The sequence below is a fragment of the Ictalurus furcatus genome, chromosome 28, assembly GCF_023375685.1.
Source record: "Ictalurus furcatus strain D&B chromosome 28, Billie_1.0, whole genome shotgun sequence".
NCBI lineage: Eukaryota > Metazoa > Chordata > Actinopteri > Siluriformes > Ictaluridae > Ictalurus > Ictalurus furcatus.
In genome coordinates, this window is record NC_071282.1 from 15,333,032 (window position 1) to 15,348,843 (window position 15,812).

The window sequence follows — 15,812 nt, forward strand, 5'->3', positions numbered from 1 at the left end:
TAAACGCCCAAAAATCATTGAGGCTGAAGGGTGACATAGAAGCCTTTGGCAGGCCGGTTCATACAGAGAGAGCCGTGCTAGAATAAGAGCAGCCACATTAACCACTCTCTCGCGCTCATGGTTCAGAAGACAGGTGACTCTTTCAAGGACTTGACTGAACATGGCATGGTCCTGAAGCAGCCACTGGAGTCCTGATGGGGTCTCAACCTATTGTAGGTAGAAAACACACAGAATTCAGGATTACTTTGGAGTAGCTTATATCTGGGTGTAAGACCAGAAAACTGATGACACACCAAACACACTATGGTGAAGCTCTAGTCAATCAAAAACTATTGCCCCAATAGTTGCACTCAATCACATACCTTGAAGATGAGAGCTGACAGCATACAACAAAATAACTCCCCACATTACACTCTCAGAAATAAATGTACCAAACAGTACTTTTCCTTGTTGCTAGGTACGTACTGTACTTTTCTGTATGTATCTTTCATCGACCATCTGAACAAACATATAAATAGTAATACCTTTAAAACTCAGACTTAAAGTTCCAGTGATTAAAGGTACCCCATATACACCTTCTAAAAAGGGAGCTGGTTTAAAAACCTTGGTTATTCCTTTCTAACCCTTTAGATGAACCACCGAAGCAGCATGCAGGCTCTCATCTCTAAACGCTAAATCAGTGTGATACATTTCAGGATGTGTAATTGTTACCAGTGATGCCACGGCTCCAGCAGCATTCAATACAACGTCAGGCTCATCTTTTGACAGGAGTTGTCCTATTGCCTGGCAAAGTTCGCCGTCCCCCTTAGTCCACTCCTGAAGTTTCTGCAGCACAGCTTCATTCTCAGACAGCATCGCAAAGATGTAAACGGCTGAAGCGACAGCCACAGAGAAAGTCACAGAGTGGACTCAGCACACACCACACTCAGAAAGGTTTGCTTATCAACCCTGCATCCCCCCACAGAGTCTCTGTGCCTGGTCAAAGGCAATAAAAGACTACCCTACTTGTCGTAGCTGACAGTTTTATGGGCAGTATTTTTTGTGCTAGCTGGAGTTCAACTGCAGGACACCGTGAGATTGTAAAAAAACAAAAGCCAGTGCCTTGAAAGCCTTTACAGCTCACTGCTGGGAGAGATAACTTTCATTGTGAGCAGGCTTCTCTATGTTCATCTATGGTCGTGCTGTGCAGCAGAATGAACCTCGTAATTAAACACAAAGGTTGAATTTTTGTCATGAACTTAAACTTGCCGTACATTTGATATTTTCATTGTCACACTGGTGGAGCAATGCAATGGTCACCACTAAAGCAATGAAATCTCTTCCACAAGTTTGCATCTGAATTATCATTATGTATAGACCACAAATGAGAGTTATATGTAATAATTTATTCATTTGCTTATACTTGGCTTTCTTTAATGTTTACATTGCCATTTAACACACTTGTATCTAACAGCTGATGACATATTATAGAGTACTTCGCGTATCTGTAAGGATTTATAAACCAAAGCGTCATAGGTTAATGCTGTTTCATATAAGTGCTGGAGTGGGTTAAACAATAAATGGACAAAGAGTAAGCAAAACTGAATGGTTATGTATATGCATATATACTTACCATCCACTTTATTAGGAACACCTGTAGACAAAACTGCATATTCATTCAGTTGTCTAATCAGCCAGTGCAAAAACATCATGCAGATACAGGTCAAGAGCTTCTGTTAATGTTCACATCAAACAATAGAATAAAGAGAAAGTGTGGCTGTGGCTTTGACTGTGGTATGGATGTTGGTACCAGAAGGGCTGGATTGAGTCTTTCATAAATTGCTGATCTCCTGGGAATTTCACACAAAACAGTATGTTTGACAGTATGAGTTTACAGAGAATGGTGTGGAAGAACAAAAAACATTAAGTGAGCAACAGTTCTTATTGATAAGAGAGACCAGAGGAGAATGGGCAGATTGGTTTGAACTGCCAGGAAGGATATAGTAACTCAAATAATCACTCTTTATAACCGTGGTGAGCAGAAAAGCATCTCAGCATGCACAAGACATCAAACCTTGAGGTGGATGGGCTACAACGGCAGGAGACCACATCAGGTTTCATGTCTGTCAGCTACAAATAGGAATCTGAGGCTATACACAGGTTTGGGCTCTTTAATTCCAGTGAAGAGACATTGTAACGCTACAACATACATAAACATCTTATACAATTGTGTGCTTACAAATTTGCGGCAACAGTTCGGTGACAGACCACATACTGTAAGGGTGTGGTGGTCAGGTGTCCACAAAATTTTGGCCATAGTGTATTGTAATAGGCTGCACTCTGTAACATTTACTATTTTAAAAAAAATTCCATCACACAAGGAGTGGTGTACAACCCCAATTCCCAAAAAGTTGGGATGCTGTGTAAAATGTAAATAAAAACAGAATGCATTGATTTGCAAATCTCAAAAAAAAACAAAAAAACATGCTATTCACAATAGAACATAGAAAACATAACATATATCATATCTGCCTCTCATCGATTCTCTGTTTATACCCAATCATGTTACTGACCTTTTGCCAATTAACCTCCAGCTGTTGCCACCCTCCCAAATTGTGAGAGGTGTTGCGGCCATCAAATTAAAAATTACCTTATATTTTCCTTAAAATGGTACATTTCCTCCGTTTAAACGTTTGATGTTTTGTATGTTCTATTGTGAATAACATGGGTTTTTTGAGATTTGCAAATCATTGCATTCTGTTTTTATTTAGTTTACACAGCGTCCCAACTTTTTTGGAATTGGGTTTGTATAAGAAATCCTACAGGGCTCCCAACTGGTGAAACAGAAAAGTGTTCACCCTAAGATTGCAAGTTGAAATACTGACGATGCCACAGTGATCCAAGGCCCAGGAGTCTATAGAGCACACAATAGGGATAGCTGTCGTACGGTAGGGGAGACGTGAGCCAAGCTGGAGCTTTAATCACCATAGCTATATTTCAAGTTACCCATAGTGCATTGCATTGCCGTCATTTTTCCCACCGTTCACTTACTTATAGTATGCAAATATAATATAAAGCAAATGTACAGGTTCAAAGATGTAAGGCACAAACATATTAAGATAAGACAGGGGCTTAAACCTTTAACTGTAGATCAGTGTCAGACTTTTATTTAAGACAGCGGATTAAACTCATTAGCTAAAGTTTCATAATTCTCATTTGGAGCAACGCTTATTTACTTTGGACTTGTAAATGAAGGAGAATCCAGTCTAATAAGTTTAAGTGCCTTGTTCAGATTTGCTGCTGTGGCATCCTGGGGATTTAACTCTCAACCTTCTAACCATTAACACAGAACCTCAATCAGTGCGCTAATCATTGCCACTAAACCATATGATGCAGATCAAACATCAAAAGCGTTGAGACGACACCCTGTCCATTTTCCACAAAAAAATTAATACATTAAAGAGACGTTTGCAATTATTTTAAATTTTAAAACTGTTGTGAATTTAGGTTAAAAGAAATTGTGTGTGCATATGATGCTGCTTTTATTCAAATCAAGATTTTTATGCAACACCTGTCAAAACTTATGAATCACCACACTTAGAGGATGCTCACCTGGATTTTTATTTACTTTAGAGCAAATAAACAAAGCACAGATATGAAACAAAACTATTTTTGTTTAATAGCTGAACATTCCGGCTTCATGAAACATACCTAAAACTAATTAAATTAAATTTTTTAATTAATGGCATATTTTTTTTCTAAATCAAGAAGTGAAAAAAACCCCATATGGAATCATTTCGTAATTTGCGTTTCTAAAACAAATACCAGCACCAGTCTAAAAATGCAAATGAGTCTGCAGTTAAAAGAGAGTGCTTACAGAATGTAACAAGCTGTTGGACTTGGCTATTTGAAAGCAAACGTAGCCCCAACATGAGCTGTCAATTGAAACAATGGAAAGGATTATAAAACTCCTTCAAGAAGCAAATGCAACACAGCAAAATTGTGGCGAAAGATGTTGGTTGTTCACAGTCAGCTGTGTCCAAATAAATAAATAAACAAAATGGGAAGGTTATAAAAGGAAAAAAAAAAATACAGGTTTACAAAGGAAGATGGCAAACATCAGGATAGAAAACACAAAGCAATATGCCTTGACAATAGAAAATGCACAACAAAACAAATTAAAAACAAATGGGCGGAAACAGGAGTCAACATTTGTGACTGAACTATAAGAAATCGGCTGAATGAAATGGGATTTACGTATAGAAAAGCCAAATGAAACCAGCACTAACACCTAAACAGAAGAAAACAAGGTTACAGTGGGCTAAAGAGAAACAGTCATGGAGAGTGGATGATTGAATGAAAGTGATATTCAGTGATGAATCATGAATCTGCATTGGCCAAAGGAGATGATGCAGGAACTTTTGACTGGTGCTGTTGTAATGAAACATATAAAGATGACTGCCTGAAGAAAACAATCATTTATGACATGCGAGGTAAAGGACCAGGGGAGACCTCAACAGATAATGCACAGGTGTACATTCAAAAGTTTGCCACTTTTCAATCCATCGATAGAAAGTAGGCATGTTTCATGAAGCCAGAATGTTCACCTATTAAACAAAAATTGTTTTGCGTCATATGTGATTTGGTTATTTGCTACGAAGTAAAAGAGCCAGGTAAACATCCCATTTTATCCCCCAGAGGTTGTATATCTAATAAAAATTCCACCCTTTTGGACACACTTCTCTGGTGTAAACATACTTTTCGCACATCATACTTTATTTATTTTACAGTGACAATAGAATATGGCGAACATTATGTCCCCTCATGTAGATTTATTTATTTTACATATTTTAAAGCATATTGAAATTCATATATTTAATAAAATTAAAAAATAAGACAAAAAAAAAAACCTGCCCCAAACGCAATCATTCTGTAATCTCCCGGACAAAGATGAAAGTGAGGATATTCAGTGCACAGTGTTCAACCCTATCTGGATAAATAAACACATTGGTACACAACTGTCAACAAATAGCATGTATACCTGCAATACATGCAAGATTTGTGTGCATGTCCGTGCGCATCATTACATACCACATTACAGTTCGGTAAAGTTGCCTTACATTTAAGAGGAAGACACACTTTAAACATGTGTGCAGGTATGCCTGTGTCCTTTTTTTTTTTTTTCCTTTTTCTTTTTTTTAAAAAGGTTTGGGTTTATACGAAACACAAAGAGAGAAAAGGTACAGATGTTACACTGGACAAGAAGGATTGACAAACGAAATAACCCAAGCATCAACTTGCAGAAAGATGACTGCGGATGTTGAACATGGACAACTTTGTGTGCATTTTCAAGTTTTTTTCTTTAGCCCAGGACATCCGTTGAATCCAAATGCTAGTGATTGAGCTTGAACATTATTTAATGGAAGGCGACTGGAATTTTTTTTTAATGCAGCACTGAGAGCAATTTCAGAAACTCGCCACAGGAGAACAAAAAAAAAAAAAAAAAAAAAAGTGACAACATCCCTAGATTCAAGAATAACTTTCCTACCCAGTCCATCCACCCATGCTTGGAATAGAGAAAAATTCTATTACTTCAGTCGATAATGGCATGGCACGCACGCACATACACACACACACACACACACACACACACACACACAATACTGGTAGTGTGAATTTGCAAAGTCCTTTGCTGCACACCCGGGGAAGGATACGGCAGGTAAGCAGGCGTGTGCACGTTTGTGTGTACAGGAAGTCCGACTGGGAGAGGAAAAGTACAGTGAAGAGGTCCGTTATTCCGTCTCTTTCTACAGCAGGCGTGTTCCTCGAGACCAGCGGCTAACACTTCACGACGGGCGTGAGAATGGAAGGAAGGAGTGAGCTAATGAACTCTCGAAAATGTCCATACCGAAGAAGTCATGATGGGGTGGTGTTTTTCTTCACAAAACACACATCCATAGCAGCAGCCTTTTAATGATCTCCCTCTAAAAGAAAAATCCCCCCATAACAAGCCAAGGAAATGCCAAAGTTTGGGAAGAAAAAAAAGGTTTTTCATGCCCCTCCCACCCTGCACTCAACAGGCCTGCCTCACCTACCAACATAATCGCCCATTCGGTTAGTCAGTCAGTAGATTTTTTTTTTCCCCCATTGTCATTTTTGCATTTCTTTGCAAGTCCCGTCCCACAGTCCCCCCTCTGACCCCATTTGTGAGTGATGGGGGCTCAGGGGATCACCGCTCAGGCTCAGACTCCAAGGCCAGGACCCTCTTGCGTTCGCGGCACTGCTTCTTATGGGCCGGCCAATCCCTCTGCTGACACTGTGAGCCACAGTAGCGTGCCACCTGACAGCGACCACAGATGTTGAACTCTCGCAGCTGGAGCGGGGATAAATAAATAATAAAAAAATCAGAAAAGTACACAAATGCATACAATAAAAACAAGCAATAATATATACAACTGTCCAAATGTCTTTTAGTGATGGGATTTAGGGGGCTTTTGTATGCCAGTATTGAAAAACAAGTAAAATGAATGTGTGAATATGTCTGGGGGTTTTTTTTTAATCAGACTAAAACAAGAAATGTTTCTATGTTGAAAAGATTTAGCAGCTGACTGGATAACTTTAGTATTTGAATGCATTTGAACGTCAAGGAGTATATGATTTTACTAATCTTAATCCCAGGAAAGATGACTGGGGAAAACTGTCCATGTCATAAAGAACTTGATGTTACTATTCTTAGGAACACCATATCCATACAAAAATCTAGAAAAACGTGTTGGAGAATGTTTTAAGGACAAAGTAACCTCGTTCAAGATCTAGTTCAAGTGCGTTCACACTTGGCTTTGCTTGGGTCAATAAGATAGATAAGCAGAGAGAAGTGATGTAATGACACTGCAGATACAACAGCTGATTTTTTTCCCCCTTCCAATGTATTTTTTAAAAATTTAATTAAAAATAAATAAATAAATAAATAAATAAATAAATCAGGAAGCATACCCATTCACACTTCAATTCAAACCCCCACCCCCAGTGTTCTAGGTAGTAAAAAAAAAAAAAAAAAAGCCCGATTTGGGATTTTTGTTTTTCTTTCCAGTTACGATTACCATGATATTAAAAACTCAAGCGATACTGAAACTAAATGCAAACTAAAAGTAACGATTTTCTAAAGATTAAAACGGAATCAAAACTATTTACGCAGCATTACAACTAACTGAAACGGAACAGAAACCCAACATAAACAAAATAAAAATAAAAACTAGCAATATTTTTACTTTGTAGTGTGAAACGATACAGTATTAAAATGTTAAGGCTAGATCCTTAACAACAGACACCTACTCAGAAACTGAACAGTGCATGCCTCATATCAAGTGCTTTGTACAGGTCACAGAAACCCTGTGTGTTGTGTAAACAGCAGTTGCAGCATTTGAGGGGGGAAAATAAATAAAATAAATAAATAAAGTATGTCAAATTGTAACAGAAAACAAGTCTCTCCAGGCGCAAAAGGAATTCTTTTGTCTTCGTTTTCTTGCCTTGTGCGTCTCAGGAGGCTTAAAACAACCGAAGAGGCTTTATGTGGCAACTTTTTTCCCCTCACTGATACAAAAGCGCGAGGCAAGCAGTTATTTAAACTGTACGTATCCAATCATGGTTGTTGCTACCGCAAATATGCAAATACGACCGTTAACCCAGGGTTTAGGAAATGTACAGTGTGAAACATCAGATTATGAATACCCAGGATTTATAGTTAACCCCGGGTAAAGTATGAGCAAACAAGATAACCCAGGATTCCTTTCACCCGGGGTTTAGAATGACCCAGGGTTAACTATTTCAAGTGTGAAAAACCCTAAAGTGAGAAAGCATCTAAATGTAGCTGAAGACCTGGTCACTTTACAAGGCTTCTCCTAAATTTCTCACCACTACCTGACCTCTAAAACCAAATATTTAGTAGACCTGTTTTTCAGTGTTCTCTCATGAGCATGTTTATGTCTCATAAAACCAGCACGACGGTGGATATGGACAGAGTGGGAACGAGTATGCCTGCTCCCTGTATGGAGCTGATTTGACATTTTCTAGAAACTTGTACAATACACAAGACCAACATGACAGTACTGACCCTCCTCTCAATGAGTGAGCAAGGGGGATAGTGACACTCGTAGTAAGTGCAGGAACACTCCTCCTCCTCCACCAGCTCTCCATTGGCGTTGTAGTAACGTGTGCGGCCCAGCTCCAGGTACTGCTCCTCCACCGGATCAGCTGGTACCTGCTGGATGGCCAGCCAATAAAGTGACTGCTCCCTGCAGAAGTAAGTATCACAGGTACACTAAGTCTCAAAGTATAGACATGAGCAGACAAGAACAGCATGAACAAGGCTTACATGTGATTGATATGGCGCATCAAGACTATAGCACAGAGCCGTGTAAAGTTTACCTTTGTTTGCTAGACAGCTCCTCCGGTTTGGGAGTCCAGCCAACAGGAACGAGGCGCAAATTGTCTAGACGGTTGTCCACCGTGACCGAGTTTATGTGGACAACTTGGAAGCTAGGAGCAATGCCGCCTCTGTGCTTCTCCCTGCTCACACACATTCAAAATGAAACACAAAAACTAAATGTAACGGAGATGTATTAACTCTTATAAAAAGAGTAAGATGGTGCTTGTTGAGAACGCGCCACTAACCAGAGTAACTCGTGCAGAGGTCGACCTGCCCACCGGCCTTTGCTTATATCAAAGGCGTATGCAAAGATCTTTGCTCCGTTGCCGTCAGCGTCAACCTCCATGCGTGCCTGGAAGTCAGTAAGAGAATTTCAGAAAATTTAACAAAGGACAAATCGCCTTGCAATACACAATCATTAGCTGAAATTAGGGCTGCACGATTATATCCAAAATGATAAGCTAGATTATTTTGATCAATATCGAGATCTCAATTATTTAATCACGATTATTCATTGATCTTAGGGACAACATTTTTATTGCACTTTCACTTTTAAAAAAAACAGACCGCTGCTTTCACCTCCATGTTTTGCTACATTCCTGCTAATGTAGAAATCTTTGCATCAAATTAGACTGATCCTTAAAGTGCATCATCTCGTAGAAGCAAAATATAAATAAAATAGTATCCAAAATATAGAATAAGTAAAAATAAAAATGCCATCAACCAAATGAAAAAATGTATCAAATATAACAATATGCAACCAAATGAAAACAATTCAGGCCTATGCAGAAAAGGCAATAACAGTGTTTACAGGACGAGAGACGCAAGACAGTTTCTTTTAGGAGCACTTGTGAACCTAAGTTTTTTTATCTTATTATTATTATTTTTTTTTTTTTTTAGAGATGGTAACATTAATGTGCCACAATATAACACACAAGTAGGCATGAGAAAACTTGAGCTGGTCAATTATGACAAAATTTAGGAACATTGTGTGAGCCATGACAAATTAATTTACCTTCTGATAAACTAAATGTAATATTTTCAGTTAATTTTACAGACTGTATGCAAAAAACAACCGTTAACCTGTTCCACCTTGTAAACAAATACAATAAACATCAATGTTCAGTGTTTGAAGTCTGCTCCTCTTAAATATATTTAAAGCTACACTATTAGACATTTTCCACTGTCATGGTTCTGGGTTGGAGTCAGTTCTTGACCCGCTCTGTGTATATCGTGTATATATCTGAATAATATCATATAGGATGTGATTGGGTGAGTTCATTTACCCACCAGATCAAAAGCGCTTTAGTTTAATGGTGTTCATTAGGGATGCACCGATCAGGATTTTTACGACTGAAACCGATCCAGATACCAATCTTTTTTTGTTTAAACTTTAATCAGGAGGTCTATCATAAACAGTTAAATGTAAGCTCTCTGCTCATGGTCACTCTTAATTGAATTAAAATAAAAGCAATGAGAAATACTCTTGGTTAATTGATCAATAAACAAGCATAAAATATTTATTTTTAAATACCTTAAACAATAAAGAGTCCTAATTAAAAGTAGACTAACACAGGCATGATCCATATTAGGAAAAAGGCTAATAGCTTTCTAAGGAAATAGCGAACTAGGCTTAATGTCAAATTGATATTAAATGCAGCCCATAGTAATTAAACATTATTTCATTTCGAATTTTATTTATATTTTATGAAGTTATTGTAATATCTATTTTTTATCTATATTTGTAGATGCATTTTGGACTTCCTGTAGTTTTATTCTGATTGTATTATACAACTCCGAACAGGTCACTCGCACCGGTGTGAATAAATATTCATTCAGTCGCACAAAGTACTGTTCAGTCGCAAACGCGAGTGAAATGGTCGCACTGTAGAGCCCTGAGTTTATCTGCAAAGTTTTTTTCTGTTCGGTGTGATGAGGTTTAATGTCCCCGACAACCTCTGTAGTGCCATTTAGCATCATGATTTCCCCTCGCGCAAACACTGGAGCTCGCAGCGAAACTGGCTTCTCGAGCGCTGAAATGCTAACCCCATTTCCGGGTTTGGCATTACAAAATGACATCATCCCTGCGCCGCTCTATGTGATTGGCTGTAAGTTTAGGAAGCGCTTGATTTGACCTGCAGCGGAGTTTTCTATGAGCGGAGGACGAACTTTAAACGTCAATGTCACAGTCGATCATGTTCATTTAATCGTGGGCAGTCAAAATCGTAATCGCAATCAATATTCAATTAATTGTGCAGCCCTAGCTGAAATGCAGACTCCAAATTAACTATACATCAAACATTTGCCTTGTGTATTATGTATTAATGTAATTTATTCACTTCCATAAGTTTCTACAACTTGTTACCACATGTTGAATATTAGCTCCAATACACATAAACGTGCTCATTGAGAAAATTAAGTTGGCTGAAAAGTCAGAAAAGCATCTTAAAGCAGTCAGCCAATCAAAGTCAAATGTTCTTACCTCAAAGGCATAGTTCTCCACCAGAGGTATATCCTGCTCATCAATGAGGGTGTATTTTGTCTACAAAAAAAGAAAATTTAATTAAAAACCTACATGTAAACACATATGACTGACCGCATTCTTTACCACAAAACACACAACTAATTTCTCACTCAACAGCAAATACAATCATCCCAAAGTTCCAGGGACCCCTATCTATCTATCTATCTATATCTATCTAATTTTGTTTTTTTAGAATGATGGTACAGAGATTAAACCCATTATTAACCATTACTATGGCTGTTCTAGCCATTACTAAATCATTAGACTTATTCATCTAACTTAATTGAATTTAAAGGATTTGATCCAAACCATAATAACTTATTATTAAGGGGTTAAGGTGTAAGTTAATATTATTTGTTATTAACATGAATTCCTTTGGAGTTGTAATAAAACTACAACAAGTTGCTAATATGATAGAAACGATTTCATGTCTACATTGTAACAGTGTAACTGGCTTAGGTTTGACTGAAACGTTCCAATATAAAAATGTATGCTATTTTGCGGCAAAGATTTAGAATGTTATTAAAAATACACAACGCAATACAATATACAAAATATAAGAGGCACAAAGGGTGGAAAAAAACTTGACAATTTAAATCCGTGGTTACAGGCCTTACACTGTTACTCTTATTGACGTGCAACACATCATGAAGCAAAAAGTAGACTGACGACATTACAATTTGTACGTTATACAAACAGGAAATAAATTACAAACGTAATGAAAGACGTATTGAGACGGGACCGGACTAGCTCTCCTTTCTCTCAACACCTCTCTTATTGAGTGTAGGCGTGCCACTCCTGAAGAGTGTTATGGTGTATGATCGGTTGACTACCTGAACATTAACTTTTCATAATACAGATTTAAATGCATTTCCATCCATCTGCTCAGTAAAAAAAATAATAAAATTTAAATAAATAAATAAATAATTTTTTTAAAGTCACTTAATCCAGTGATTCATCACTTTTGTGTCCAGCTCAGCTTATAACATTATAAGTAAAGCTGTTGCAAGATTTTATATACACAAAGTTGTTTACAAAATAATAATAACTTTTTTAAAAAGAACAAGAAAAAATTTTTATAAAAAAAAAAAAAAAAAAAGATTTGAATGAGATTCGCTTTGGGTTTTTGGTTCACACCCAAGGATGTGCAAGGATTTGAGGCTTTCGTGCAAAGATTTCATAATAAAGTGTTTCATTTTCACCACTGGCTTGCTTTGAACGTTTTTAAATGGCATATTAGTACTGCGAAACAATGATATTTTTAGACAACACTATCATCCTGCGGACATTTCAAACACCCTTACTCCGGAAATAAACCTCACGACAAATCTGACCTCACATGACATTTCTGGTTTACTACAGAACTGTAAAAGGAGTTAGGATGTGACTATTTTGCATTGATGGGAGGGAAAAAACAAAGATGATCGGAAACTTTATCCTGCGCTCCTGACCAAAAAACGGCAGAATATTAAGCTTTTAATTGTCTCAACAACAAATTTCCAGTCAGAAAATTAGCAAGACAAACAAATGCACTCGAGACCTCCTCCATTTTCTCGTTTACTTTCACTGGAGTGAACTGTTCGGGGAAAAGTCTTGTATCTTGTAACTTGCTATCCCATACCAGTATACCATACCCAACCCCCCCCCCAAAGAGTGTACACACCCCTCAACATGCCCCTGCTCCACTTCCATGACAATATGAAATATATACTAAAAAACGTATTTCCTTTTTATTATTATTATTCCCCACGCTTATCTTCAGTCATAAACAAGCCCAGGGGATGAGTCCCAGGCCCACACCTTGTCTCTGAGCTGCGTTTACCGGATGCCCTCTAGTGTTCCGCCATGAAGCGGCCTGGCACGCGCGCGCACGCGCACACACACAGAAGATCTGCTTCTAAAGAGGTGTACAGCTGGATGGATGCTGGTGAACACAAACAAACCCAGTTTCGCCCATTTAAACACAGTACACTGTCAACACAACACATACCGCATTCAAGCAAATAACCCTCATCTTAGTTAGCTCTTCTTTGTATTCTAATGCTCAGGATAATCGCGTTAGTGAGCTGGTTAGTTAGCTAGCTAGTATTATTCCTCAGCACCGCCGACATGCCGGTTGGAGTCACGCCGCAAATGTTGCTGTTTTTTATTTCTTACTCCTAATCTTCGAATTAAACCGGTTTCTTCGAAAACGGACGACTACGAGTATACCAAACCCGCTTTAAAACGTTTTAAACCGGAACGTATCCTCTTGCCGGGTCCGTTTTAGACGTCGCTCATCTATTTCGTTTAAAACGCTAGCCTTGTTAGCATGTTAGCTAGCACGGCAAAGCAGGCGGCTCGCGCACCAGAACGAGTCCGGATTTCTTTATTTAAAGGAAACCCAAAAACACACTAGCAAAGTGCTAATTTAATTTAAACAACAAAACAGACACGCGCTGCAGTGTAATAAGTCACCGTCTTCAGAAAACGTCCTCTGTTTAGAAAAACTAAGCTATCTAATGTTTTTTTTGTGACCCTCCCCTCGGCGTCGCACATGGCAGTCCCGAGGCTCACCTTCCCGGCCACACGGCCCAGGCGAACAATCCCGAGCTTGAAATCCGACATTAGACGAGCTTGTCCAGCACGGACTGACACGGAATGAGCGGCCGCGGCGGTGTACAGGTGTAGGAGGCTAGCTCGGGCAACCCCTAACCCCGAGTTTAATCCAAGTTTTTTTTTTTCCTGGATATTAGGGTCAGCCGTTGCCCAACTCTTCCCCGCCCGCCGCTACCAAACCACCGCGATGCGAAACGCCGCTAAGTGGCGCTGGAAAATCTGCCAGTTTTCGGAGCGAGGATTAACCAATCAGTGAAGAGGGCTAGCCGCTCTCGTCCAATAGGAGCATGAGATATTTGACAGTGACTGACGTTGCGCCTTACGGATACTAGAACGTTACAACACAAACCGTTTGCGTCGTGGTATTTAATCAGCACGGCCAATCAGAACGCGGAGTTCAACTACAAGTCCCGCCTACTCACTTCTCCACACAGCGCCATTGGACGGTTCTTGTCGTGACGTAGTTATCTCGTGTCATTTTAGCGCGAACCTGATGGATCAGTCAGAGTTAAGATACCAAAATCTGTGTACAGTGCATTTAGTGCAGATGTTTGTGATAAAAAACAATGTATGTGTTTATACTTATACGTAATAAAAATCAAGCCAAATAAATCTTTTGGGGTTAAAAAAATATTGTATTTTAATAATCACGTGTTATATCTTGCCAAAAACTTGGTTTTCTGTTTGGGATTCCAAGACACACTTTGGATAGCATTTGATTAATATTTTCATAGATGGCTTAGGGTCAGGGCGAGTGTGCGATTATCTTTTCCTGGGATTGTATATAGTGTTTGTATGTGTTTTTGGAACTCCAGGGTTGTGAGTTCGATTCCCAGAGTTTGCATGTTCTACCCGAGCTTTAGCGGTTTCCTCCAGGTTTCCTCCCCGGTCCAAAGACATGTGCAGTGCAATCTGTAGTGAATCCACTCTCTGAACCCACTGAAGTAACACACACCTTGCTCATATTTTCCCTCCTCTAACTCACTGTGGAGGTGAATTTTTATTTTATTTTATTTATTTATTTTTACATTGTACTCAAATGTAGTCCCATCTTAAATCTTCTTATTTATTTGTCCCTACTTACCCCTGTCCAAGTTGGCATATCCATTGCATTGTATGGAGCTTTAGTGCCTCCTAGTGCATAGCATAGTTTACTGCATGTAGCACCCACCTACTTCTTCTTCCCTGTGTGAAACTTGTCATTGGCTTGCTGTGTGTACAGTAGAGGAGTGTGTTGTGGTGTGGTTTATGTGGTATGCTCCAGACATTTCTGTGTCCCCGTGGCAGTCTGCAGCCCTGCTTGGTAGTGTCTTCTGGCTCCTTGCATTTGTTTGTTCTTTTTACATTTACATCCAAAGCAATTTACAAATGAGTTTGTTCTTTTGGTTTTGTTCTTTTGTGCTTGATCTTGCCATAATCTGCTCAGTGTGTATATTGTGTTTCATGTCTGTTTTGATGACTGGTGGTTGCCTGCAGTTCAACAGTTATTTCCAATTCCCTTTTTATGGGAACCACATCCTATGCATCTTGTTATAACAATCCTGGGTGTCTTAAATAAGTTGGTAGTAATTATTTAATATTTCCCTGGGTGAAAGTCTCAAGGTGCTGTAGTAACAAACTCAGTCTATTGTTGCAGCTCTTAACGTGATACCATTGCACGATATTCTGGCATAGCCAGTCATAGCTCACTTTGTACTTGCAACCCTTAATACCATCACACTTCAAGTCCACAAATGCTTATGATTCTGCATTTAAAGAAATGATTATCTAGTAGCAGTCTCTAATAATGTCTGTCTATTCATGCTGAAAAAACTTATAAGCATCTTTGAAATATGGACAACTTTATTGTGCATACTTATACACATTTGTTGTCACATGCTTGTTTTTTTATTGTGTACTCATTTTGCATACTTGTTTATAAGTATGCATACTAATAAGAACTACGTCTCCCTTTACCTTCTCCCTCACAAAACCAACAAAGTCACAAAAATAATTTTGAAAAATCCAAATGCCCTTTACAGACTTTATTGGAAAGGGTTTAAACGATGTTTTCCATGCTTGTTCAGTGAACCATTAATAATTATTGCACATGCACTTGTGGAACAGTCCTTAAGACTCTAACAGTTTACAGGCGGTATGTGATTAAGGTCACAGTTACAATAACTTAGGACACTAAAGAGACCTTTCTACTGACTCTGAAAAACACCAGAAGAAAGATGCCTTGGGTGCCTGCTCACCTGCGTGAACATACCATAGGCCTACTGCAGGGAGACATGAGGACTGCAG

At 38.7% G+C, this 15,812-nt stretch overlaps 1 protein-coding gene across 2 annotated transcripts; it reads right to left on the reverse strand.

Moving 5' to 3' along the window:
* Window positions 1-1,543: 1,543 nt before the first annotated feature.
* Window positions 1,544-13,969, reverse strand: zmynd19 (zinc finger, MYND-type containing 19). 2 transcript variants are annotated; one of them, XM_053618539.1, is made up of 6 exons: window positions 13,485-13,969; window positions 10,887-10,946; window positions 8,650-8,756; window positions 8,404-8,544; window positions 8,090-8,270; window positions 1,544-6,352 (listed from the first exon to the last, which is right to left on the reverse strand). In XM_053618539.1, exons 1-6 carry the CDS (start codon window positions 13,533-13,535, stop codon window positions 6,209-6,211), a joined length of 684 nt encoding a protein of 227 aa, XP_053474514.1. In that variant the 5' UTR covers window positions 13,536-13,969; the 3' UTR covers window positions 1,544-6,208. The 2 variants fall into 2 exon arrangements, with proteins under 2 accessions (XP_053474514.1, XP_053474515.1); XM_053618540.1 differs by lacking the exon at window positions 13,485-13,969 and adding an exon at window positions 12,729-13,208.
* Between the last annotated feature and the right edge of the window lie 1,843 nt (window positions 13,970-15,812).